The following is a 27211-nucleotide window of genomic DNA, read 5'->3' on the forward strand; positions in this document are numbered from 1 at the left end:
ATAAGGTAAGCTAACTGCGAGCGAAGGAAAAAGGAAAGCTCATTACCGAGGGATGCGACACACGCCAGCCGACAGCAAGAAAAGTGAATTTCAGCCCAGTTCAGTTTCTGTGTTAATAACTGATGTTGTATTTCGAGAAGAGGAAACACATACGGAGAAAAAAAACTACAGGTTGGGAACCGCGAAGTGACCGGGAATCAGCAGGTACGTGAAGGCGACATTGGTGGCGGCAGGTGCATTCAGTATCGCTGTGGCTGCTCAGTTTCGGTTGTCAACTGTCAACCTGTTGCTTGCCATTTCTTTCTCTATTTCTCGTAAAAAGGGCATAGGATAGCCTAATGAAACTAAAGGAAATCTTTTATTTTTGACCTCTTTTCATTGTTTTAAGTTTAATAAGAAAAATGAAACTGCTCTCAGGTCAGTTCTGATGGGAGGAAACGTAGCAAATAGTCGTTATTATTAGTCATACTGAACTCAGACTAACACCTGTTGAACTCCTACTGAATTTTCTATAATTTGTTCTGACAAAATTGTAATTTTTTTTTTCTTATCCTAAAATATATTTGCAATCTTGGGCTCTGGCAAAACAACTGACAGATGGAAAATTATAATGATGGTAATTTACGTCCCTTTAATAGACAAGACACTAAGAGAAACACAAACTGCTGTCTATCACCACATTTAATTGCCATTTCCATACTTTCTGTGTTGTACATTACTCATGCAATGTGTTGTTGGACGGTATTGTGAGAACAACATAGTATTGTCCTTCCTTAACCTTATCTCCTGGCCTCAAATTGATACCTTGCCCTGAATTATGCACAGGAGGGCCTTTCTACCTAATGACTGGACTATGTTTTATTTAAAGTGGGAACAAAAGGCGCCACGGCTGTGGCAGGGTTGCTTTTGGGGGAAACCAGACACTGGTGTTTTGTGCTGTGGCTGAAACTGAAGCACTCATGCGGCGCGTTGGTCAGATGGTGGGAGCAGGAGGAGCACACTGGCCTCTCTGTGTGCTGCTGCTGGATGCCCTGGCTCAGACCGCCGACCCGGCTCGACTCCTCTGCACCCACACAGTCTGACCTGGAGGCTGCGAAGACACCCTCGCAGTGACGTTAGTGCAGAGTGTACGTGCATGTAGGTGTAACTCAGCAGCACAAACACATGCACAGGAACTCATATGTTCACCGAGGAAAGGATGCATCCAACCAAAAACACCGTTTGGTCCGCGAACCTTTCTAATGTTGCACTGCTTGGATAATTGTGCACACATGGATGCTTGAACTTGTCAGATAAAGTACTAACTCAGCAACACACCGCATGATGACTTGACACAAAGCCAAGACATGTGGCACATTTGGTAACTGCTGCACGTTCAGGTGGTTGTATACATAATAGCTTGGGTAGCTGCTGTGTGTTTGCAGGAAGATTAAAGAAGAAAGGATGCCGGAAACAAAAGATGGAGGCAAATAGAACTTGGGCAAGGCTATAAAATAAGAGTAGGGTCACAAAGCCATAGGCCATTACACGTAAACGTATCCTGGGTGTTGAAACTTGATCTCTTTCTCTTCTTTCTCTCCATCTAAGGTAACAAGAAATGTGTGCACAGCATTGGTGAACAACAAAAAGTGTGTGTATAGTACATATAGAGACTTATAGTTAGGGGTTGGGGACTACATGTGGTGTGTTGTCGTTTGACGTGGTGGGACTGGTTGTTTTTTTTTAACAGTGGAAAATTACGCTTGGTGTGTTTGAGTGTGTGGTTTTGACTCAGTTGTTTACATTCTTTCAGTGACCTTTTACACAGCCCACCTCTACAAGAATGAACTGAGTTAGAGTAAGTTGAGTTCAGATGGGTTCATGTTGATTCTGCAGCAATAAGGAACCATCACGGAGGCAGTAGTCAAGAATAATTACGTGCTAAAAACTTAGTTTGTGAAAAAATGTTGCTGAAAGTGCTCCAAATTAAATGGTGGGATTACACCAACTGATAATTGATTTTAGATTTTAAACAATCTGATGAAATAACCCAAAATAAAGCAGCTAAAAGGTGGAGAAATCTTTATGCAATTACCTCACGCTGAAGTGATTAAGTCATTATCACACTGTATTGTGTTCATTTGAACTAGTGAAGGTGTCAGAGAGAGATAATGGTTAGGGATGTGGCAGGAAGCTGTCAGAGTTATAAATCAGTCAACAGCTTGTTTTTCTGGTGTGTTTCTGGTATTCTTACCTGTACCGTTTACATTTTCCCATAATTGAAGTGTGATCTTGTTGTAATTCCACCTCTTTCTTTGTACCTGCATGTTGTGACTCTTTCACCGGCATTGTTGGTTCCAGGAAAATAAATGCTTTAAGGAAATAGCTGATTTAGTGAATGACTCATTCTAATGGATGGGGGATTCAGTGTTTTTTTTTTTTAAATTGTAGAATGATTTACTCAGTCCGGCTGTAATCAGGTACAAGAGAGGAACTGTAATGATGTTATGTGTAAATGACTCACATGTAATTTTGCATGATTTAAATATAAATCAGCTGATGTGATCAAGTACCACCAGGCTTTGCCATGCAGTGTTTTAGTAAGGATGGAGGATTTAAGTAACGGGAATAACAAGGGGGGACTGGGATACATTTTAGCCACTAAAAGCTACGTGGCTAAAAATGACTTGGCTGATGAAAGTCCATTAGACCTGTTGTTGTTGTTGTTGTTGTTGTTGTTATTATTGTTATTATTATTATTGTTATTATTATTAAGGTTTTAATGGGTAATAAAGTCAGACTTTTAAGGATTAAAAATACTGGAGATTGGGGATATAAGAGATGAGCTCAGGACATTGTGTCATGTCCCTGTATATTTCAGAACTTACATCATGGCGATACTCTGATATTATATAATTAAACTATAATTAGCATGGAGGATTGTTGGCAACAGGTGTGGTGTCCTGGTTTGTGAAAGTCCTGACGTCATGCTCTGTTTCAGCCTTGGAAAGGTTGATAAGATGATGGATGCACATTGATCACAGTGCATGATATCACGTACATGTATTCAGGTACACTTAGGTCCCATGACATCATTGCGGTAATAACCAGAAAGGTCCCTTTAAACGCTGATAAGGAGATCAGGGTGAATGACATTCTTAAGAGCTAAGAGCGCCGAACAGAAAGAGAAAAAAAACCTGCTTGAAAATGCTGTAATCAAGTTAAAAATTTCCCCCACAGGATTAATAAGTAGCAGGAAGTAATAGAAAGAAAGTCTGAGGTTATTGAAAGAAAAAGGCATGTTGCAAGTGGAATCACTGATAAGGAAATACATTGATGTTAAAAAGCTTTACTGATAATCAGGATGAAAGCAGCAGTAAGTTTATTACAACATCATTAAGGTCGAACTCGAGCTAATAGATGCGTGTGTGCAGATGTTTCCAATTGTTATCTCAGCTTTTTTTATGGTAGTCATAGACGTGGAGGTGATGTGGCTCAAGTTGAGGCAGAGTTAAGAACCTTTGGCATCAACATCGTATCTATAATAGATTGCTAGTAGAAATATAGTTTTGACTGTGACTCTAACTGAAAGCTGCTCTAATCAATATTTATATATTGACATTTGCCCAAAAGACTATACGCAAAGTGTCAAAGGGGATACTGCGAGTGACCGAGCATTATCACCCAACTCAGCAGTTTCCCTCACCTCTACAGAGCAATTTAGCATTCTTCAGTTCACTGTCTTGGTGTTCTGCTCTGCAGCTTTGCGGTTTTGGCTCAATATCACCGCTTTCATCAGTTGTTTTCAGTGAAAATGTTCTAAAAACTCACCCATTGTACGCCAAATGCCCAACACCAAACAGCAGTGAATGTAGTGGAGCAGCAAAAACTAAAAGGAGAGTGAATACTGGACCTCCTCAGGTGGGCAGAACTCCAAATGAACACTAATGTTGCTTCATGTTTGCTGGATGTAAACATGCAACTGTTTGCAAACGTTTGTCAACTTTTAAAAGGTGATATGTCAATGTTGTGGTTACAGCATGTTTCAGTGGCCCAAAAACTCAGTTAATGAAGGTTTAAGTCAATTTCTGCCCTGTTTGGTTAATTCATTTATTTATTTTTTGGTGTCAGGTATTTGCCTAGAAGGGAAAAACACCCTCCTGCTCCAGATGTGGATACATTCCCCCTCTTATTCTTCACTTTTTAGCAGCGACTACATGGAACAGGTTGAATCTGGGTACCGTTTTTTCCTCCTGCACTGACTGACATTCCAGACATTGCAGGGGTCTTCCTTGAAGAGACACCCAAGACAGGATGCACATGGGTTGATCCACCAGACTCAGACATTCACAGCCTTCCTAGCTCTCTTTCTCTACCTTTTTGTTGTTGCTTCAGAGCTCTTTTGTGCAGGCAGGGCCAGAGGGCTTTTTCTTACCTGGGTTTGACCACGCTCTGCTCTGCAGTTGTGAGTTATTGTCAGATCCTCCTTCTTTTGTCAGGGGAACAGAGAGGACTCTTCAGGTCCCGTGGAGCAGATTGATGAGAAGGAGACAAATAGCTGACAGAGGTTATCGCTGGCTAATACGAGACCCCCTGAAGGCAGGCTGGGAAGCGTGTATGGTTATGTCTGTCTGCCTGCCTGTTCTGGTTATCTTATGGGGCCACACCTACACTATTGTGTGGCCCTATAGGACCCTCATATGGCAGTGTCACATATCATGTGGGTAAGTGTGCACTGTGTGTGTGTGTGTGTGTGTGTGTGTGTGTAACCTATTTGTTTCTCTAATCCAATAATAGTTGTTAAGTGATATACGAATCTTATTATTTTTATGACTCATTAATCAATGGTTTGGACTATAGACCTCATCATCCTTTTTGTGTGTTTGAGAAAGAAATGAGGAACGGCAGACAGACTATGGTGTGTGTGTGTGTGTGTGTGTGTGTGTGTGTGTGTGTGTGTGTGTGTGTGTGTGTGTGTGTGTGTGTGTGTGTGTGTGTGTGTGTGTGTGTGTGTGTGTGTGTGCGCACAGTGTATCTCCATAATACACGGTGCTAACAGGTCTGCTGGAGGGCCTTCTCAGCTTTCATAGCCGCTGATGAAAAGGTGTGGGTGAGGGGTTGTCACTGAGACTTGAGCCAGCCACGGTCACAGTAATATGGCTGTGATATTGACTAATAAAAGAGGCATTTACAGCTGTCTGACATGGCTGGAAGTAGAGGCTTGATGTCTTCTTTTTTGTGTGTGTGTGTGTGTGTCCAGTCTGAGCTGGAATGACTTTAACACCTGGGCTGTAACTCAGGGATATTGGCACTTTTTTATGTCGGTCTAAGTTAGTGAAATAAAACAGCTTAGTGAATAATAGACAAAAGTAGCAAGTCAGTTAATTAGATTAAATGATAACATTTTATGTAATTAAGGGCTGAAACTATATTTTGAGTAATTAATTAGTGGATAATTGCAACTATTTTGATAATTAATTAATCATTTCAAGGATTCTTCAAACAAAAATAGTGAAAAAATATTGAACATGATCCATTTCCAGCCTTTCAAATGAGATGATGTGTTGTTTTTTCATATATTCATTGTGAACTGAATATCCTTTGGTTTTGAGGACATCACCTTACAAAATATTTGTTTTGCATTTGTTTTGAATTTTGTCTGCCAATAACAGTGCTATGTAACATCCAGTCTGATTGATTCCCATTGGACCTTTGAGACCAATAATCTACCAGCTGACTAGAACAAGACAAAAAAGCCACACCGATCTGAAGGGGGAACAGACTTCGACATAAAACCCAGAAACAAATGTAAAACTTACATACAGTTATATATATATATATAGATTAGCTCAGTGTAGAAATAGCTAAATAATAGTGAAAGAAATCTGAATTGAATGCATGGGTATGTTCTTTTTTTATTTGAAATGGCTTTGCGTTGTAGGAAAGATAAATGTTCCCCCCCCCCAGCAGTCACACCAACGCTTCCTCAGGCAGCACCACGTCCGACTACCACACCAGTTTTGTTCTCCCAGGTTACAAAGTCCAGAGTGTGTTTCACTGTTTTCTGGTGAAGTTTAATCTCTGTGTGATTTATTTTACAGCCTTAACCTCAACCCACCTCCCCCATCCTTTTACCACCACCCCTCTTCCTCCTTGATCCCCCTCTCCTCCCTTGCTCTGAGGTAGGAAACCTGCGCTGCCAGCAGTAAAAGGAGCCCATTGTGATCAGCTCCCCAAAATTAACCACGGTGGCAGACTCAGTGCTAGGAAACACAATGGAGATTAGAAATCACTTGACTCCAGAGGGTGACGATCAGTACTATTAGGTTACTGTATACGTTTCAAAAGCAGGACAATTAAAAGGTAACATCGAGTGTTTTGTCTCTGCAGAGGCGTCGATACAATGGGAAATCAACGGCAGCGTACGGCCTGCAACCTGAGGTGTAGGTGGGAGTAATTATCAACACATTAGACGCATTTGTTCTTTCGATACAGCTCCGACATGCTAACAAAGAACTACTGTATTCCGGATACAATAATAATTTAAATTTTTCATTGTAACATTATTTCCATTATATAGCTTTCTGCAGCATAAAGCAAACTTCTCTGAGGAAAAGCGCTTACCCAGGATTACTCAGTTTGAGAGACTTATCGGCCTGCTGATGGAAAATTTGTTGGCTGTGTTACATTGATCATCTGCTCCATAATGGCCTGAAGAATGGCAAAACTAGTTGTTAACTCAGTGTCCACTTGGAACACATGTATTACATGTGAATAGCTGTTGGTGCTCTAATGCATGTCTTGGTCGAGGCTGAAGGAAGTGCATTTTATTATAACCACTATTTAACGGCAGCACTAGTTTGTACACTGTGTGCACGGAAAAGCCATTGAGGAACACGTTGAAAGCTGAGACCTTAGCACTTTGAAATTTAAAACTGCAGTTTTGTTTTTGCAGCACTAAGCTGCCAACTAAATCAAATTTATTCTAGGTTCATTTTACAGAAAAATTCCCCCCTAGACTCGATGTGGAGAGTGAGAGAGTGAGAAGCAGGAGAAGAGGAAATAAATTCCTTGTTAGTCAGATGTTTGGCTCAAAGAGAGCTTTCACTCCAGCGCTCCCTTTCTTTTTATGGGGATTTTTTTTATAGTTATGATGGGTATTACAAAGACTATGTAGCACTGCATGGTTATTTAGTAATAACATATGGTCATCCTGAGTTTTTATTTGCAAAGCTTTTGAACAACAGTTAGTGATGTTTGTTTTTCTATGTGAGGAAATCGGACACAGTCTTCCCAAAACGTAGAATTATTCGTTGTTTTTAACTGAATTCAAGCAATAAATTGATTTGACCCAACAAAGTCCCACTTCAGTGAGGATATTTCACCAGCTTTGCACATAAATTTAAAAGCTCAGGTCATCAGAAAGGGCAGGTTTGGGGAAATCAGAAACCTTGAGAGATTTGAGCAAGTCATCTGTTATTTTTTGTGCATTGGGGCTTTTTCCATATCAAATTCTGCCTCACAAGGTAGGAGGCAAAAAGTTTGCTGCCGTCTGCTTTAGACCAACGATGTTAACATTTTGGAGGTGTTTAAATCTGCATCTGTCTGTCGGGTAAATGTCTGTGATGTCTCAATAGTGTATATGAATTTCTTGTTTAGAGAAATAGAGACCTGAAGTTGGACATGAAGTGATCTCTGACCAGTGACTGTGATACTGTGAAAGCAGTAAGTGGATTTGCCCCAGTTTCTTGTGTGTTTTATGGCGGCGTTTCATAAGAAACTAAACCGGTTAAAGGTATTTCAGGTATTTCATTTAGACTGTAAAAATATAAAGTAGATCAGGTGAAACTGCAATCGCACATCTTTCTATATAAGGAAGCTGTCAGTGCTCGTCTCCTCTAACCTTTGTCTGTGTCTGAGGAATAAGTTGGAGAGAGAGGTGTAAAAAGAGGAGAAGGAGAGTGAGTGAGATTTGATCCAGGCTGTCAAGGCCAATAAGACACCTGTTTCTCACAAGACATTCATATCTTCATCTGCTTAATTATTAATAATCACTTCCGCTTGGATTAAAAGGCTCAGTCTGTCAGGGTGAACAAGAAAAATGTGGAGAATGTTGGCAACTTACTAATTTGCTTAATTTCACACAAAGGGCCAGAACAACCTCCTCAAGTAGATTTAAAAAAGAAATCTACTTTCTCAGGAATATGTCTTCATGGCTCAGATATGTTATTGTCAGCGGCAGCCATGTTGGGGTCAGTGGGGGGAAGCGAATATTAACCGTTGGCCATCACACATTGTCTCTGTATGGCTGCCGGGTTCTTTTGCAATTCAAATCTCTGGTGCAACACTGAGCAAATGTTTCCCTGTTGTCCTGCCACCGCTGCTCTACAGGGCAGCGTATCGTGTATCTGGACTGTCCTTTTCATGCTTCCTAAAGCATCCTGGCAGGTATAAAAGGAGAGATTAGAGGCATGTCTGTTCACTTTCATCACGCCATATTAGATAGTGGATAGTGACCCAGTTTCTCACACCTTTTCCCATTTATCCTCACATTTCTCTTTGTTTTCTGCGGTTTCTCCTTCCTTACCAGACATGATGTCACTGACTTGCCACGTAACAGCAGTTAACCTTCCTCTTACGTCAGTGGCTGGATTGAGTTTATGTGTATGCCGCTCCATGTAGTGCAAGAGATGTGTTGTTCTACTGGTCAACCATTAAAGTCACCACAAGGATGCATGCATGACTGAACTTTGCAGTTAAATATTTCTGCACTGTGACTGGAGGAAGGGTAAACATAAAATGCTGTTTTTGAGTGTGTGTTGATTATATTTTAATCGACCACAGATGTATTCACTGAAGGTACCATTTTGAGGAATCACACGAGGTCAAAAGACAAACAAGTCAGAGAGATAAATATGCAACAGAAGAAAAGTCAATCAGATGGAGCAAATAGGACATGAAATGGTGTGAGCTCTAAAGGCTTAAACTGAAGTAGCTAGCATGGTTAACAGAAGTTGTAAATCATACTGTTTCTTACTTACAGCAAGAATACCAGGACCCGGAGCAGCTAAATGGAATTCAGACATCATTAATTTTATCAGTCACACCTGTGCTTTTCCTACTGTGACAAAATGCAGCATTATCAGAGTCCAATGACCTTGCATAGTTTTCAGCTTAAGTGCATCCACCTTCTCCTGAGCAGGACTCTAATCAGTAAAAGTAAGTGAAAACAACTGTATGGCTATGGAGGGCCCTTAAAAGCAAAGAATGGTAGTTTGAACAGGTGTTCTGTCACTTTACTTGATGTCCAAATCTCAGTAGGTTTTTTGTAACAGGGGTGGTGTGTATTTACTGTCGGAAACTGGAATGTGTTTTTTTTTTTTTTTCCCCCCTTCAAAACTAGTCCCTGTATGGTTTTTTATACATTCTGTGGTCTAAAAATGTCCATTCATTGGCTGTAATTGCCTCATATTAGATGGGTCCAGGGGAGTAATAAGGCCAGACTAGGAATGCTGTTGTCTTGGAGCTCAGCAGGTCATTTGGTACTGTAACCCGACTTTGGACACTCCAGGAGGTCGAACGATTACGGGAGGGAAAACGCCCAGGTCTAATTATGTAGTCTGAGTGTCTCAAAGTGAATAGGATAGTGTGTTGATGTAAAGACTTAGGATTTGTTCGGCTGCAGAAGGATCGGGATAACAATTTTTTGGGTTTTCCCATTAAAGATGTTTAACCCAAGGCTGTAGCCTAACTTCCATTGGTTGCAGCTAAATGAGTGAAATTATTGTCTGAAGAAGGCCTAGGTGAATTGAGCAACTAAATCTAAGGACTACTCTGTCATTCAGCGCTTTTGCAAAACACATATTGGCAATTCATGTGTTCACGATTGGTGCTTAGGCATCATTAACCTGGCACTTCTTCCCTTGCTCATTCCCCTCTGTACAGGATTAAATATCTAATGTCGTTATGTAATGGGTATTGAAACTAAAACTTTGTCCTTGTGATATAATAAAGCCTCATGATATGAAATAATCAGGATGCCTTACTGAATATGACGTCCAGCCCTTTTTTTCTCGTCTGTACGTGACAAGTTAACATTTTAAAGGAAAAACAAAATAGAGGAAAACAGAGGATTTACTCTGTCAGGAGTGTCGGATACCTTTTGAGCTTGTTTCTTTCAAAATATGCCATAGAGCTGAAATGATGGAAACTTATCAACTATATTTCTAATTAGTTTAACAATTCAGTAATTTCTTTAAGCTAAAATGGCAACTGTAAATATTTTGTTTCTTTTTTGTCCTTTTATATATCTTCTTTTTTCTTTGGACTGTTGGTCACCCTGGACTCTGGGAAGCTGTGACATTTATCAGACCAAACAATCAACCCAGAAGATAACAGATTAATCAGTAAAGAAAATGATTATTAGTTGCAGCCCCACTTGTAGGAAATCTTAACTTTCCTTCTGTTTTAAAGAATGAAACCCCACAGATATATATTGATTGCTATGATCTTACTTGGTGCACAGTTGTTTGTCCTACCAGGAAGTGTCCTTATCAAGTACAGTCACCTGCCATCTGCACAGTGCAATAGATGACTGGTGTGATCATTGCACATATGAATATCTTATTATCTCTATATTGTAAAGAAATAGTTTAAAAAAGTAAGAGCAGAACATGCCTTGCTATTGGTCCAGCTGGGAGCTAGAGGACTAATGATGCCATTGCACAGTAACCACTGATCTAACTGATGATTGGATACTGTGGACTGGTGTGGATGTTTGAGACAAACAGAGCATGAAGTAATGGCTGAAAATTTGAATCTTTGAATAACATTTGCGTATTCAGTTTTTAAACCGTCAAACCGAAGGCTGTGAACAACCTGTTTGCTTTACCTGCTTTACCTGCCCTAGCTGCTTATCAAGCACATTCCTTTCCATGTGCCTTTGCTAAACAGCCACAGCAGCCAAACTATCACTGATAAGGCATGGAGGGACAGAGTGCCATGCTGCCATAAAGTGTCAGGTGTTTGGCCTGTGGATAGATAGTGCCACCATGGATAGCCAATACAGATTGTTTTATCGTATGATTTTTTTTTATCACGTTAGTTGTTTGAAATTGTCTTACAGACAAACTCTCTAAAGTCTCACTCTCACTTTCTCGTAGTCCAGACATTGTATGAAGAAAGCATACACTAATTTACTGTCTTATCACTGGTATGAACCAAAGAAAAGGAAATCTTAACATTTAGACTTGATAATGGAACTAGATAAAAACTTAAAGCAGCAGTCCATGATAGAAATAACTGACACTTCATTACGAAATAACCCCTAGAATCAGTGAAAGAGAAGCTTGCTTTAACTTGGTACACATTTAGCTTATATCTCCAAATAGTCTTTGTATGATATTACTTTTCATTACTACAGAGATGCTACTATATAAATGAAATAACTTAATTTCTATAAAAACCAGACACTGTACCTTTTAAAATGGATTATTTCAGTGGAAAACAGGGAGATCCTCAAAGACAGCAGAACACCAGTCACTTTATTCAAATGGTGAAAAACATAAGAAAGAACCAGGTCATATCATTCAGCCTTTATGCCACAACGCTCTATGTAAGGTGTTAAGTAAGTCCATTAACAGCTTTTGCCACGGATTTTACTAGAATTAATACATTCCATGTGTAACAATAAATACTTGGAAGGAGCAAATACGTATATACCGGTTTGCACAAGGATTTCATTGTTCTCTACACTGTCTGCTTAGCTGTATTTCTTGTTGGCCTGACATTTTATCTAACACAAACTGTTATCATTATGTGTTCTCATTAATGGACCTAAATCACTTCGTTTATTAATGACATTCGTCCTTGTGGCCCTTCATATAACCGCAATAAGCATCTGCAGCATTGTTTTTGTTTGCTCTGCTCATTGGTTCAAACCATTAAAAAAATCACAGTTTGGTTGAGTAAATACTGACTTAATCATGAGATACAAGTCACTGTTAGATGAATTAATGATTGGTTACATTACAAGAACAATGCATGTACTGTGAAGTCAGTGTCTCCCTGGGAATGTGCTACTGGTGAAGTAATGCAGTGTCATGGGTGACGCAGTAGCTCAGGGGCCACGATGGGTGAATTCCTGTGTCTGTGGTCGGCTGATCGGACCATAGCTCATTATATAAGTGGACAGAGATGGTTAGTGCAGCCTGGTAGGGCAGAGACCGCTAACGCAAGAGATGACACAGGTTGAGCTAACTGGTACTTGGTGCTCTCTGGTATAAAGAAGTTACATGTCTAGAACATGTATATACAAATACTCACACATTGATCAACCATAACATAATGTTATACAGTCCCATACGCTACAAACTGCAATGCACTGTGTATTCTGACACCTTTCTATCAGAACCAGCATTATTTATTATTATTAACTTTTTCTGCTACAGTAACTCCTCTGTTTTGATCTGACCACACTGGCCAGCCTTCACTCCCCACTTGCGTCAATGAGCCTTTGCTGCCCATTACCCTGTCTCCACTGCTTTTCCTTTCCTTGACCACTTTTAATAGGTACTGACCACTGCAGACCGGGAACACCCCACAAGAGCTACAGTTTTGGTGATGCCCTGACCCAGTCGTCTAGCCTTCACAATGTGGCCCTTGTCGAAGTTGCTCAAGTCCTCACACTGCCCATTTTTCCTGCTTCTAAAAACATCAACTTTGAGGACAAAATATTCACTTGCTGCCTAATATATCCCACCCACTGACAGGTGTCATGATAACCAGATAATCAGTGCTATTCACTTCACCTGTCAGTGGTCATAATGTTATGGCTGACCGTGTATATATGTGTATCTATCTCAAAATATAGCTATAGACAGATAATAAATATATCTATAGCTATATTTATTATCTGTTATTATATTATTCTGGTATATTTCACTGCATCAGCACTGCAGAACAGAGCAGGGTACAAAGAATAGACCGACAGTACACCTCTGTGTAAGACAGTAATACACTTGTATTGCATATAGAAATATTTTATTATTCATTATTTGGGTATTTTTATGTCAATTAATTAGAAGTAACATATGCAACTATGCAAAAATAGTGTGTGGAAATTGACAGATGTTGCCCAAAGAAAAAACAGGGAATTTCAGATGGACACCAAACTGAGTTCTATGTCATTTACTCTTTAGGGGCTGCTGAGAACTATAGGGCACACTGGGGAGCCAAGAACAATAGATGTTTTTTTTTTTAAAGGATAACATTTTTCCATAAAGTTGGAGTCATTGAGCCTTTTTCCCAGCTTTGTACAGGAAGTGGGTCATTTGTTACGGTGTGTTTTTTTTTTTCCTGTGGTGTTTGTCCTCAGCTTCCTGCCAGGCCGTCTCCTTTTTTCTCTCTTTCTGTGTTCTTTTTTTCTCCTTTCATACATTCCTGGCCCTCTTTTGTCACTGTGGATCCCTTGTTCTTAGTGGTATCACGTATTTGCTCTGAATAAGGTAATCTCCTGCTTTGTGAGAGATGTTGTAAGATGCCGTTGAGCCAGAGAAACACGGGATCCTTGAGCCTTGAGGTCGGGTGTGCCTTCTGACATCGGAAGGTACCAAGTTTGTTGGCTCTTGCACAAATAGATGGTATTTCTTCTGCAAGGAAGGTTGTTTGCTGTAGAACTTTTTATCTCATCTATAAAAAAGTGCAAGATGGCACTCTGTTTGGTATCCAGTTCTCAGTCATCCAGTAGTGTCCATAATTGTTTTATAATCATTTCACATCTGACTTTGACCCAGATCAGTATGTTCTCAGATTTGAATACACATACCAAAGACTGAAAACGATATGCTGCAGTAGTGATGAATTTGCACGGCCCATTTTTAGACCAAACACACCTACACACAAACAAAACTCCATCGCCTGCAGCCGTGTACTATTCTAGTGCGGAGGAATTCCTACAGTATCCAGTTAAACTCACCATGACTAGATCATATTGCAGCCCCCTGGGGGGTCCTTAATACAAAAGTAATTGTCTTCTCAGAAGCCACTTGAAAGTAATAAGAAGTTTATCATTCGCAGAGGACCATGTTAATTCTTTTAAAGGTTGGTGTTGCCAGGTAGTTCCTGGTTAATGGTTGACCACGGAGGATACAGAATGCTTAACTGGGCTTTTTTTTTTTTTTTTTTTTTAAGCGGACAGTGTTATTAATATACTCTGATTGACCTTGTTGCCTTTTGTAATGTGTATTGGTCAATATGTAAGCATTAATTATTATTATTATTTAACTAAAAGCCACATAGAAATAGCAGGGCAGAAGAAGTAGAGTTGTAGATTTCACTAAAAGTTTAAAGAAACTGACTGAATATTGTCAAGTAAGTATTAAGGCCAGATCAGGGCAGGAATGCAGAGCTTATTAGAGTGTGACAGCTCGTCTTGGTCAGCTGTAGATTTTAGACACTGGTGTGAGCACTGCCCAGCAACACACAGTCACAGTTTCTCTCCCCTGCACACCCAGACATGTTGAATCTCATTGGTGATAACACTGCTTGGCAACACGGCTTTCCCTTTCCCGCTACTAGATGCTTTGCTCTGCCGGTGCTCAACACCCGACCACTTCCACCTTTTCAAATACAGCTTCCTCTCTTTTTGTGTTTGATCTGGGACAATAGGAAGGCTGTCTTTCAGGTCCTGTGGGAGACTTTATTCCAGAAATTCAGTCGTAGTCCAGTATTTGTGCATTTATGATGGCTCCTTCATCGATTTTCTGCTCACAGATTTAAAAAGATTTCTGATCTGAAGACACCAGATAAAGATGAGTCTCTTCAGCCTGTTCAGTATTTATTGGAGGGTCAGACACCACTTAAGTAAAGAATATAATAGTTCACATTTTGATGAAGGCCTTAATCTGATTTTAATCCTATACAGCGAGAGGCTGAAATAAATAAGCAAGAGTGGTACCTCTTGACTTAGATCTATGTGCACAGTCTTTTTTTTTTATTTTGTTTCTCTTTGAGTCAATGCTCTGCCCGTGGAGTATCTGGTCTATTTGCTATGGCTGTGACTGTTCTCTCCTTTCTCTCCTCAGCCACATTCTGACAAACGTCTTCAGGCTTGTTCCCATGGTGCAGTGTACTGGTTTCGACAGTGCCACGCTGGAGTACAGACCAGGATGCTTTCAGTCAGAATTATTGATTTATGACTTAATGATTTATGTTTGTTCCTCTTGCCTTGATAACTATGTCCTCCTGAAGTATTCAAATCTGAATGAACTATTTGTTGTCTGAAAGGGAAGTGACAGATGTACAGTCTTATTTGATCTGATTCACTGTTTGTGTTCGAAGGTTTTAAAGCTTTTTTTTCAAAGCAGACATTTTGACTTGGCGGGAAAAGCACAGGTGCAATTTATAATGTTAATGATAGCTCCATTTCAGTGCCTCAAGGGCGAGACTAAGATAGGTATCTAAACTGACCAAGCAACCACGTCAAACCACTCAGCTCTGTCAACTACAGCAGATGTTCAACAGTTTTCCAGTAGATAAATCTCATCAGTCAGCTTCAGGATCATTTTCCTTGGCAGAATGAAAACGACTGACGATGTCCTCACTGCTGGCTACTTCCAACATATTAATCTCCAAAAAATCTTTCTCTTCTCATTGCTTCCTCCATGACATTGTTAGCACACCACACATTATGAACTATATTTTGCTATTTTGCTGGCTACCATGGCATCATCCACCACAGCCCTCGAATTTCATCTTTCTCTCTCTCCCGGTTTGTTATTTCACCTTTTCGTTCTTGTGGTTCTGTTGCATCGTTTTTCATCATCCTGTACTCCCTGCCTCTGTCTCTTACTCCCTATCTCGCTCACTAATTTCTGAATTTCGCTTCTCACTCAGACGCCTGGTGGTCCGGTCTCGTGGCTGCATGGTGAAGGTCACACTGGAACACTAATCACCAATGAAAGACAAAAAAAATAATAATCTGAAAGAATTTAACAGCCCCCTCCCATCCTTCATTCCTTCCTCTCTCCATAAACTCTCAGCCAGTGTTCCCTCTCTCATTCATTGGTTTTTAAATCCAATCTTCTTTACGAAAATACGTTCTTGCCTGAAACCTTCCCTGACCACGTTGGATTTTTTTTATGGTCTTTAGATTCTTATAGTTCTTAAGGCATACGTTCTCCCTCCCTCCACCATGATACAGTACTTCGCTCAGTTGCCAGGCAGAAAATGGTCATGAGCTTATCCTTGTTTACACGTCTCTATTTCATGCTGACCCCTGTTAAGGAGTTCTCTTGTAGTCTTGTGTGGAAAGTGACTTAAAAAAAATCCTGTACATCATTTTAAAGCTAAAATCTAAGTGTCTGTTTAACCCACAAGTTCCACCACAGCACTCAGGTATCAGCTTTCACAATAAATGAAAGCTTCTTTGCTGGCCGACACATTCTTCCAAATGTTAGACTGAATACACAAATAACTTGAGATGAAATGTAATCTATAATACAAATGTTTGGTTGTAGTTAGTCCCTCTATATTCAGAGTCTCAGCTCAGTTTTCTTTAACTTTGCATCCTAAAAATAATATAAGATACAGTTGTATATATTAATCTTAATCTACTATTAATCTAGTTTTGTTGTCATCAGGTGGAGCATTGAAACCAACATTATATTAATTCTTCTCTTTGCACCGTTTTGTCTGACACTGTGCTAACAGTTACAAAAACGCCGCCTAGCTGAGGACTAGCACTGCCAGCCACAATAGAGAACAATAGAGAACAATAGAGAGTGCAACTAGGGTCTTTGTCTTATACGAGACAATTGCACAAGAGGTTTGAAAACCGATGGTGTCACTGAGAGAGAGTTAGACCCATGCAACAGACAGATCAGTGTCAAATTGTTTGTTTTAACGCTTTCTATTCACACAAAGATGGCAAACAGAAAAAGGTTTAAGCGTGCCACATAAATCTTAACAATTTCTGTACTTTAGTACTGTATTTTATTTAGTTCTGTATTTTCAATTATTGATAACATGCGTGTCACTAAGTGTTCATTATGTTATTAACCCCACCACCTGTTCTCCAAGTTCTCCATTTCAGTGTTTTAATTGTTAATTTATCGATTGTTTTAATCTTCGAAAAAAAAATCACAAGAGGCCAGCAATAAGTGGTATGACAATTACTACACAAATTAAAATAAATTACACTAATGATGACCTTCATCATCAGTATTACTGCAGTAGTGATTACTGGAGATTTCTGCAGTTGGGTAATGATTATCTGTGTAACTTCTTTGTCATTAACAGGGTTTAAAAGAATAGAAGAATAATGGGAGACTAATTGGTGTAATAGGAAAACATTTTACATTTTTTTATTTAAATTTATTTTGGTTAAAGGCTTGGAGGTCACCCATTCACCCACCCGCCCCATCACGACTACCCCCTCCCATCCTTCATCCTCCCTCCTGCCTTGGCCAGTCTCCATGTGCAGGGCTCAGGGCCTTGGGAATGAATGGCGCCCGGGCTCTGCTCCGTCTTTGAAGCCAGCCAGGAATGCGAGGCCTCTTTTTTTTTTTTTTTTCTTCTCCCCTCTCTCTCTGTTGTTCAAGCGGCCGGCAGCACTAGCAGCTATCTGCGGCAGTGAAATATTCCCTCTGCTGCGCTCATTGTGCATTGGAGAGCCGGACGTCATCGGCTGGCCAATCAGTGGCTCCCGCTAGGCAGCCTCGGGTCGCGGTGGGGGGAGAAGGGACTCGCTAGAAGTCTTCCCTCTAATATCTAGCTCTCCTGGTTACTTGGTCTGGTCCCTCTTTAGAGGAAGAAAGATGTTCTGAATGAGAAACAAGGACGGGAATCATTCAGCACATCCTTATTTAAGCTGAAACTTAGGAAACATATTTCTTTTTCAGATAGAAATCAGGAAGGTCAGCGACTTAGACTCAAAGTTTGGGTGAGTTTCTCTATTTTTGTCTTGCTAACAGTGCTCTATTAAGTTGATAAACTTTGATTCAAACCAGCCTACAAGTAGTTGATCTCTTGAGTAGTTCCAAGCCTGCCTTGTGTGACTGTTGATCCAGCCTTCCATCTTGTGTTCAGGTTTCCTGCTGTCATTGTTCAGTTCTCTTGTCTCTTGTTGTTGTGGTTTGCGTGTGAGGGTATTTGTCTGGGCTGGTCACCCTCTGCCTCACCCTCCCTCCCTCCCTCTATCCTCTCTGTACATTTTGTCACTGCCTGTCCCCTCCATCACTTCCACTTGAGCGCTCCCCTGTTTGGGAGCCTCTCTGTTCGCAGAGAAGAGAGGAGGGCTGGAAACCACACACACACACACCCACCCACACACACACACACACACACACACACACACACACACACACACACACACACACACACACACACACACACACACACACACACACAGACACACCACAGATCAGAAGGCCCTTCATAAACACATGGAATCCCCCTTAATACTGTAGTTTCAAAGGCTCTTGGGAGGTGGGTTTTGTGTGTATGCAAAACGACCACCAAGGATCATCTTTGATTCAGGTTTTTCAGCTCGGCCAAAAAACTTGGCAATACTGTGAAAATGTTGCTCATTGGAATTAATTATAAAGATGTTTTCAGTTGTCTGTCTAAATGACTAAATGGTAATTTAATGCATTTTTATATTTGTTGGTTAGGATAACAAAATCAGCTGATTCATAATGTGCACAACAGTTCTTGCACTCCCATCAATGGTGAGGCCCAGCCTTCATACTGCAGTGTCAGAGCCGATTAACTGATTGGCCTGTCTTTGTTTAATTAGCAACATTTACTTTTGTGTATGCATGACAGGTATGTAGCTTCAAGTTGATGACAAAGTCACGGAAAGGCATGCAGGTCATGGGAGAAAGAAGCCAACATTTACTCTATCATTAGAGTTCATAATAAAACCTAAACCTATCATTAACTTGCAAGGGGCTAGTTTCTGTACTGAAGAGGATTTTTTTTTTATGATAGCAAGTTTCCATAAGTTACAAAACTGAAGTTATTAAATTCTGTGTCTTTTTTTTATTGTGAATAGCAGAACTTATTGCACTAAAGGAGTTTAGAGAAACCCACCTCAGACAAGTTAATTGGTTTCTGTCCTGGTCAAAAGGAACGGCCTGTAAATTCTAACTGCTGCAGCAGATTCAAGTATTTTTATGGGTTGAATTTTGCTTTAATGTCTGTCATTTGGAAATAAATTGTTTTTACAGCAAAGGGTAGTATAATCAGATCAATCTGCAAAACATTACAGCTTCTATCACAGCAAAGATCCTGTAAAGTTTGCTTCCATTTTCCGAGAATAATAAGTGGACAAAGGTAAACGTCTTTACGGGTCACAGTGCTGTATAACGAGGCATTATATATCTGTCACATGACTAATCCTCCCAGATTTCTGTAGTTCTATATGGAATTCCTGACATTTTTTCATGTGTGTGCTGCAACGTGCACCGGCAACCTCAGGGCCCTTAATTAGAGGCCTCATTGATGCCAAACGGTACACCGACTCCTTCAACAGGTGGTTAACTGTACTGACCTACAAAACCGAGCTGCAGTAAACTGTATGAGCTGTGAAACATTAAAGTGACTGTATGTCTTGTGCACAAAATGCTGTTAGAATCATCCCTAAAATATAAGAGGAGGTCATTTTCAGTTAAATGAGATCTAATGATCATCATTAAGCCAGGCAGAAATAGTTACTGCTGTATAAGGGAATATACTTTGAATTCTGTAACCTTCCATAAGTTGCTATTTTGACTAGAGCTGCAACGATAAGTTGATTAATCGACCGACAGGAAATTATTCTGCAACTAATTTGATAATTGTTTAAGTAATTTTAATGTAAGTAATATTCTATGTTCTCAGCTTCTTTTGTGTGAGCACTCTCTGCTTTTCTCTGTTATATCACAGTAAATTAAATGTCTTTAGGTTTTACACTGTTTAAACAAATATATGAATAATACTGATAATGATGATATGATCAACTTTATACAGGACCTTTCAAAAACAAAGTGACAAAGTCCTTTACAAGGGAGGAAAAGATTAAAACAGGAGTTAAAGTACATTTGGAGTTATACTTAGGACATTTAATGGATTCCCCCCTCTGTGCTGCCATGTTCCAGCACCTCCACTCTGCTGGGTAGGCATAAACAGTTCTCTACTGGAGAAAGAAAAATGATTTTTTTTTTCTGTGAAGATAAGGTATATTATTTAGCCTTTACAACTTAGCCTATAACAGATGGAGCAAGATTTCTCGCAAGAAGGAATTTGACCTAGAAATGCCAGGCAAAGATTTATCAGTGGTGACTTATGGTTTTCTGGCATCTTAATAGGGTTTTAGCAGAAAGCATAGCAAATGTTTTTCCACAGACATTTTCACAAACGCATAGCTTATGGAGAATTTTCTTCCTTTTCTAACAGCAAAGATGAGGTGTGGATGTGTTTTTCTTTGATATGGTGGTATGAGCTGTGTATGCCAATAAGCCAATAACCTAGTGGACATGCCAAGTCGACAATCTGACGCAAACGTGTGTTTGTGTTGAATTTTCATGCCGTTGCAAAGCAGTTGAAAAAGCAATACAGTGGGATGTTTGGGTAGACTACCCCACGTGATATTTTAAGTATCTGTCAGTCAGGTTCTTGTTTTTAATTTCTGTTTGAACACACATTTTGCCTTACCATTTTATTCTTGAGCAGTCATTTGCCACAGATGTATAACTGGAGCACAAGTCCTAAGTCAAGATTTTAAGCTAATAACCAGTCTGTGCTGTGTTTATATTTTCTCTCCCAGGAGCTACTGAACAGACCGTTTCAAGAGGCTTTGAATAAACAAAAAGGAGGCAGGAAAATGACCTAATTACAGACAAGAGTGACGGACAACTTGGTGCTAATGTGTTGGTGGTACTTTCCCCAGTTTCACTCGCAAGGAAGACACATGCATCAGTGCACATACAAGTACTACACATTTACAAACCCTGCCCTTCCCTTCCTGCCATTTGCCCCAGTCCTCCATGGATTCCTACAACTTCCACTTTGAGAGAATGAGCAACGTGGACCTGCATCCTCTGAGCCTGCCTGTCAGCCGGCTCTCCCCAGCCAAGTCCAACAGCAGCATCGCCGACCAACTTGCCCATCACCAACACGGCAAGGGAGACTCTGCCTACAGCTCCTTCTCTGGCGGGTCCACTGCCCCAGACTATCCCTCTCCTTTTCTCCCAGACGACCTACAGTCCAGTTCCTTCAGCCACTATGCTGATCTTAAGTATGTAAAGTCCATTTACCATCCGACCCAGGTTCTGCAGTCTGACCCAAAGACCATGGACCAGCTCTATCGCTCTGTGGAAGCTATCTCACAGCAGTACCGCAACAATACCAGCATCAACGTAAACCACCACAACCACAATGGCAATGACAGTTTCCATACTAACAACAAAGCACTCTCAAAAAAAGAGGTGCCTTTAGGGGCTCCATCCCAAGGTGCTTACCCTCCTGTCCGTCCTCCTCCAGTCCCAGCACGCCTGGATAGTTTCATAGCCACAAAAAACTTGGAGAACAGCAGGGTCCACCGCCACGGTACTGAGTTAAAACCCCAGCAACCACAACCTCAACAACAGCCCAGACCTCACAATCGACTCCATCCACAGTCCCAAGGTCTGAATGCCCCGAGACCTGAGACGGCTAACCCAGATACAGGCAACTCGAGCTTCAATTCTGATCCAGTGTACTCAGTTTGGAGGGGCCCTCAACAGCAGCAGCCGCAGGCCCAGCAGCCACCAAGCTACCGCCCCCACCTCCAGCCTCATGATCAGACCAGGGGGCCGTTGAACCCAGAATACCTTTTCATCACAGATAACAAAGTTGCTTCTGAGCATCAGAAGTCAACAAACATCCTAAGCCGATCACCTCCCCGAGGCACAAGCCAGCCTGAGAACCTGAAACCCAGACAGCCTTCAAACAGCGATTCATGCAATGGAGACCATCACAGCAAGCTCAGTGGTAGCAGTAGCCATTTTGAGAGTCAGCGCAAAAGGGCGCACTCTGCTCACGATTGGCTTGGTTCAGAGCCAACCCGAGCTGCCAGTCCCTGGAATGCTGGTCAGAGTTTTATCAACAGCAGCATCCAGCACAAGGGTCAGTTCTATTTCGTCACAGGAGTGTGTAAGCCATCTGAAAGGGGTGTGAGGACACATTCTGCGTCTGTGTGTGGGTCTGAGGCTGGGAGTGAGAGCTCCTCTGTGTTTGAGACACACAAGCTCAGAGAGAAAGAAAGATGCCACAGCACAATGGATAATTTGTTTAGACCTCTCCAAGAGACCTCTCGCACTTCCAGTGGTATGCTTCCAGATGAGAGAGAGGTTTTCACCTCCCATGGCAAGGACCTGTCTTCCAGGAGTCAAGATCAGGAGAATCGCAGGCTATCCTTCATCTCAACGCAGTCTTCTCAAAGCTTTGATGCCTTGGAAGAAATTGACATGATGCAGAGTCGAGAGATTGGCCGCCACACTGCCAAAAACCCTATATTCTACTGTGGACCTGACAGAAACTGCTCACCACATTCAACCATGCCAATGAAGGAGGTCACTTCACTGATAAGCAACGAACAGCCTAACCACCATAAGAAAGAGGAGCAGGCAAAGAGAGGGAAACGGCAGCCCTTGGGGGATGTAGCCAGTGAGAGGATAAACAAAGAAACAACCCCGCTTCTGTATCACCTTACTGGAGCCAGCAGGGCAGCGTTGCAGCCTCAAAAGAACGCTGATTTCAGTGTAAAAGGCAAGGAAGCAATCCTAAACAAAATGGATCAGGGAGACGTGGCTGTTAACGATAATGAGAGACCTCCAAAAAGTGACACCAGCAAGAATGATAGAGGGGAAGTTATCTCTGTTGCTTGTAACACCCTGGATGACTCATTTAAAAAGTACTACAAAGAGAAGCTGAAGGATGCTCAGTCTAAAGTCCTAAGGGAGACATCATTTAAAAGGAGGGACCTGCAGCTGTCGTGGCCACACCGTGGCAAACCTGAGCTGAGGCCTACAGTGATTCACACTTTCTCCTCATCCCAGGACTCTGAGACCTCCACAGACACACTCACTCCCTCTGTAACATCTGAGGAGACAGAGAGAGGGAGCATAAAAGAAGAAGTCAGAGAGAATCCGAAGGAGATAGACAAAGAGACTGAGAAGGAAAACGGGAGACCAGCAAATGTGGCCCAGCCCCAGGTAGCACGCATTGGAGGCAGGAAGCGATTGACTCAAGAGCAGAAGAAGATGTGCTACTCTGAGCCAGAGAAACTCCACCAGCTTGGTGGTGCCCCCATTCATTCCGCTTGTCGCTCCTTTGGCAACGAATGTGAAAACCTGTTTGCAGGTGACTGCGAGGGAGAGGAACGTGTGCAGCAAGGAGAGCAGGGACTGGTTGCAGCACGGAGGAAGATGTTCGAGACAAGAGGTAGAGCCCTTTCAGCCTCTAGCGCTTCAAAGACGAACTTAAAAAATCTGCAACACAAGGCCCTGGTGGAGTACATGGAGCGGAAGACGGGCCAGAAAGTGGCTGAGCCACAGCAACCAGTGCCTCAGGTACCACCTGCATCCAGGCAGAGGCATTCTCTGGGGGAGAAACCATTTGACTGGGGACCCAGGCCTCTATCAGGAAATCACGAAGGCAAAAACACCAAGAAGATACTCCACCGACCACACTCTGCAGGCCGCATCCTTGATTCCTCCACCAGCTCCATCAGGTACGAAAAAGAAGCAAAGCCAAAGAGGAAGAAATAATTAGATAATTCTGTGTATGTGTGGATCAAATCAAACATTGTATATATTCTTTTTTTTTTTTTTTTTTTTTCACAAAACAGGTATGCCCAGTTCTTCTCAGCCCAGTCTTGTTCAGGACAATATGCTGGCCAGTCAAATCAACCCAGATGGAGGGAGAGCCACGGTCCTTCTCAGGGGAAGTCTGCCTCAGTGGAGAGTCTCTTGGACCAGCCAGAACCACCTAGTTTCTTCAGGAACAGATCTACATCCACACCACATGCATTGGAGGCAAGTCAGGTCAAACTGAGATACTTAAAAATATAATATCTGTGACAATAAGTTGTTGTCTGACCAGCTAATTGTCCTCCTACTAATGAGAAAATGTATTGGTGGATACATGTAGCATTAACATTTTCACATTCAGATCCTGAATGCCACAGTTCTGGGGTTTGTTTCACCAGTTAAAATGAGAGTCTGATTAGCTTTCTATCACAAGTATATGAACTTAACTTTACAGTAAAACTAGGGAGTCTGAAAAAAATCAGTTAAAGAAAACAAGATATGAATTAACCAACATCTGGCTGTTACTGTAATATTTCATCTCATTTTACATACTGATTTAAATGTAATTTGTGTTGCCTTTTGGTTCTTCTGCAGGGTCTGCAGGCACATGACTATGAGAAGGATCCATTACCAGTTAATTCTATGGAAACCTGGAGGTATGTACCAGCACTGCAGACAAATTGGGACATTTTTATTGGTTTTAGGTCAGGAGAGTATTAGGTCAGTGATGTGTGCACTGTGGCACAGCTATAATTCTCCACTTGATTCATTGTGGTACTGGAAAGTCAACACCCACCTGCTCCAGCAAACCAGCATTCCTTTTAAAAGATTTATGCATGGAAGTAAAAGAAGAATCATTGACTGAACCGATTTCAAGGAGTTGGCCTATTTCTGAAACGTACATTGTGGTTTGTAGGAGTATCAAATTGTTACTGCCACGCTTTAAATAAAATTTTCCAGAGCTCTTGTATGAAGCATTTCTGTTTGCGTTTGATGAATTGCATATGATAAATGTATATAAATGTGACTGTTAAAAGTCTTGATTTAATAGTTTTTATTTTCATTTGAAGGCCAACACTTTCTGTTCTGGATTATGTGTAAGTTTGTTTGAATCGATGATTAATGTTACACATTTAAACACTGCATTTCAGTGTCAGTCCCCAGGAAAAAGCCACTGAAGATTCCTTATTAAAGCCAGCCCCTGAGGGTCAGCAGCGTGTCCGTGTGGTTGCACAGAGGGGGAAGTCCATGGAAGAGCTTGGGACGTCAAAGTTAACAAGACCGTCTGTCCTGAGTAAAAGTTCTGAGCAGCTGGATCAGCTGTGGAGGTATTCGACTGGACCAGGAGGACCAGACAGAGACAAGAGGAGTGTTTTATTCCTCGCCGAAGTCAGTGAAACCCAGGGGCAGGACAGAGGGAGGAAGAAACAATATGTAATAGAGCAAGCAGGACAAGAACCAGAGATTGTTGGCCAGAAGAACACTCAGGGACAGACACAAAACCAAACCCAGAAGAAGTCTTTGTTGAAGCAGAACTCAGAACCAGCGGAGGATGTCACAGTAGGAACAAGGAACTCAAGTAGATCCACCTCCCCAGCCTCCTCCTCCTCCTGCGGGGCCAGGGTTCACTCTGGATCTCACGACCCTGTCAGGTCCAGTAGACCGCCTAGTGAGACCACATCTAACCCACCTTCTCCCAGAGGTCTAGAGACCAGTGAGAGGGAGATCAAATCCACCTCGTCCACCCCCACCCAGACAAAGCTTCCTTGTGACAGGCCTGGCTTCAGGTAAGATTAGACCAATGCTGCAGTTGAACCACTTTCTGCCTCGACTTCCTGACATTCATTCTATTGTCATCATTTGAATATAGCACCCTTCAGGCACCTAACGATACTAAAACAAACTCTTAACAGGTACAATTCTGCAAATACTACAATTCTTAATCATATTTTTCTTTAACTTCCAGTAAAGTCAGGAGTCCTCCTTCTGTGAGTGGATCAGAGAGAGAGCAGTCGGTGGACGAACCAGGCAATGATGCCGTACCGCCTGATTCAATCCATGAAGTGTCTCTGAGCTGCGGCGTGACCACAGATCCATCACTGTGGATTCTCCCTCCAGAAGAAGAGATCAAAGAGGAAGTCGAGGCCTCACCGCTGACAGACAACGTTTTTGACGACGAGTACACCAGCTCAGCCCCTCAAACACAGACAAGTGAACCCTCTGTGTCTCCCTGCATGTCCGTCTCTGACACAGACATCAGTCAGCAGGTGGAAGAGGAGAAACATCCAGAAACGGAAGATGAGAAGCCTGGAGAAAACCAGGAGATGGAGGAGACGGGAAAACCAGAGGGAGAGAGGGAGAGCTTGGAGGGACCTGCGGAGAGACCTCAGTGGGGGGAGCTTGTAGAAGCAGTGGTCAAGGCCGACCAATCACTGGCCAGAGTGCTTTACCCACTGGCCAATCGTAAGACGGCACTGATGCTGATGGAGCAGCTGCTGTCAGAGGACACGCTGCTGATGGAGGAGCACTACAAGAAGAAACAAGAGCAGAAAGGAGCTGCAGAAAGGTAAATGTTAATTCCTTTGAACATGGAATTTAAAGGTTAAACCTTTCTCTGGCAGCCATAAATAAAATCCCACTAGTTTCCACTAACCTATAATGGACATTTTACTGGCTGAGTTAGAGAAGACAACCCACTCCTAAGAAGACTTATTCTGAAATGATTAATACGACTTCTTCAGAGAAGATGAGTGTAAAATAATAGAAATTGGAATAGAAATGGAAGATAAATTTCCCATCCTTCACTACATAGCCCTTTATCTTGTCTGTACACAGCTGTGTAAATGGAAAGAATAATCCATCTCACTCATTTAAAACTATTTTAGACATAGTGGTTAGAGTGCAGACGAGGCCAAGTTAATTAAGATTCCTAGTTTCGTGTTTCTCTACGAAACTTGATACTGGTTTCTAATGGCCCAAAAAAAACTGAGCTCCACCAGTGCTGTGTTACCTTTTGTTGCATCATGTGCACTGACACACCTGGCTATCTGCTTACTGCTGTAAGTGCACTCAGATTCCTGCTAGAGTAAGCACACTTAAGATACATAAAGAGTAGCAGTGGTATTTCAGAGTTTTGTAATATGTGTATAACAGAGGCACCATGCTCGGAGTATTCTTCGTGTGAAGACGGTATACGTGACAGGAATCATCGGCTGGGTCGGCATGATGCAAGAAAGCTAGCCTGACCTATACACGTTTCTTTTTCTAGTGCTGAAGCGGTCGAAGGGGCTGAACCATCACCTTGTCCCTGTGCTCCTGACACCCTTAAACCTCAGTGCACGGACCTGCAGAGCAAAGCCGATGTCGCTGAGAAGAAGGTAATTAATAATTAATGCAAAAGT

At 41.6% G+C, this 27211-nt stretch overlaps 1 protein-coding gene across 2 annotated transcripts in view; it reads left to right on the top strand.

Annotated features, from left to right (window-relative positions):
* Positions 1-27211, top strand: part of shroom1 (shroom family member 1) — a 32992-nt gene continuing 5781 nt past the window's right edge. Inside the window, exons 1-7 of one of the 2 annotated variants that reach the window (XM_051401270.1) lie at positions 1-204; positions 20786-23731; positions 23849-24035; positions 24405-24466; positions 24962-25597; positions 25777-26376; positions 27079-27187. In XM_051401270.1, the coding sequence (XP_051257230.1) occupies positions 21006-23731; positions 23849-24035; positions 24405-24466; positions 24962-25597; positions 25777-26376; positions 27079-27187 (4320 nt within the window). In that variant the 5' untranslated portion in view covers positions 1-204; positions 20786-21005. Of the gene's footprint in view, positions 205-17729; positions 17921-20785; positions 23732-23848; positions 24036-24404; positions 24467-24961; positions 25598-25776; positions 26377-27078; positions 27188-27211 lie in introns of those variants that run through there. The other variant, XM_051401271.1, reaches the window with a different exon arrangement.

Source organism: Dicentrarchus labrax, unplaced genomic scaffold, assembly GCF_905237075.1.
Source record: "Dicentrarchus labrax unplaced genomic scaffold, dlabrax2021, whole genome shotgun sequence".
NCBI lineage: Eukaryota > Metazoa > Chordata > Actinopteri > Moronidae > Dicentrarchus > Dicentrarchus labrax.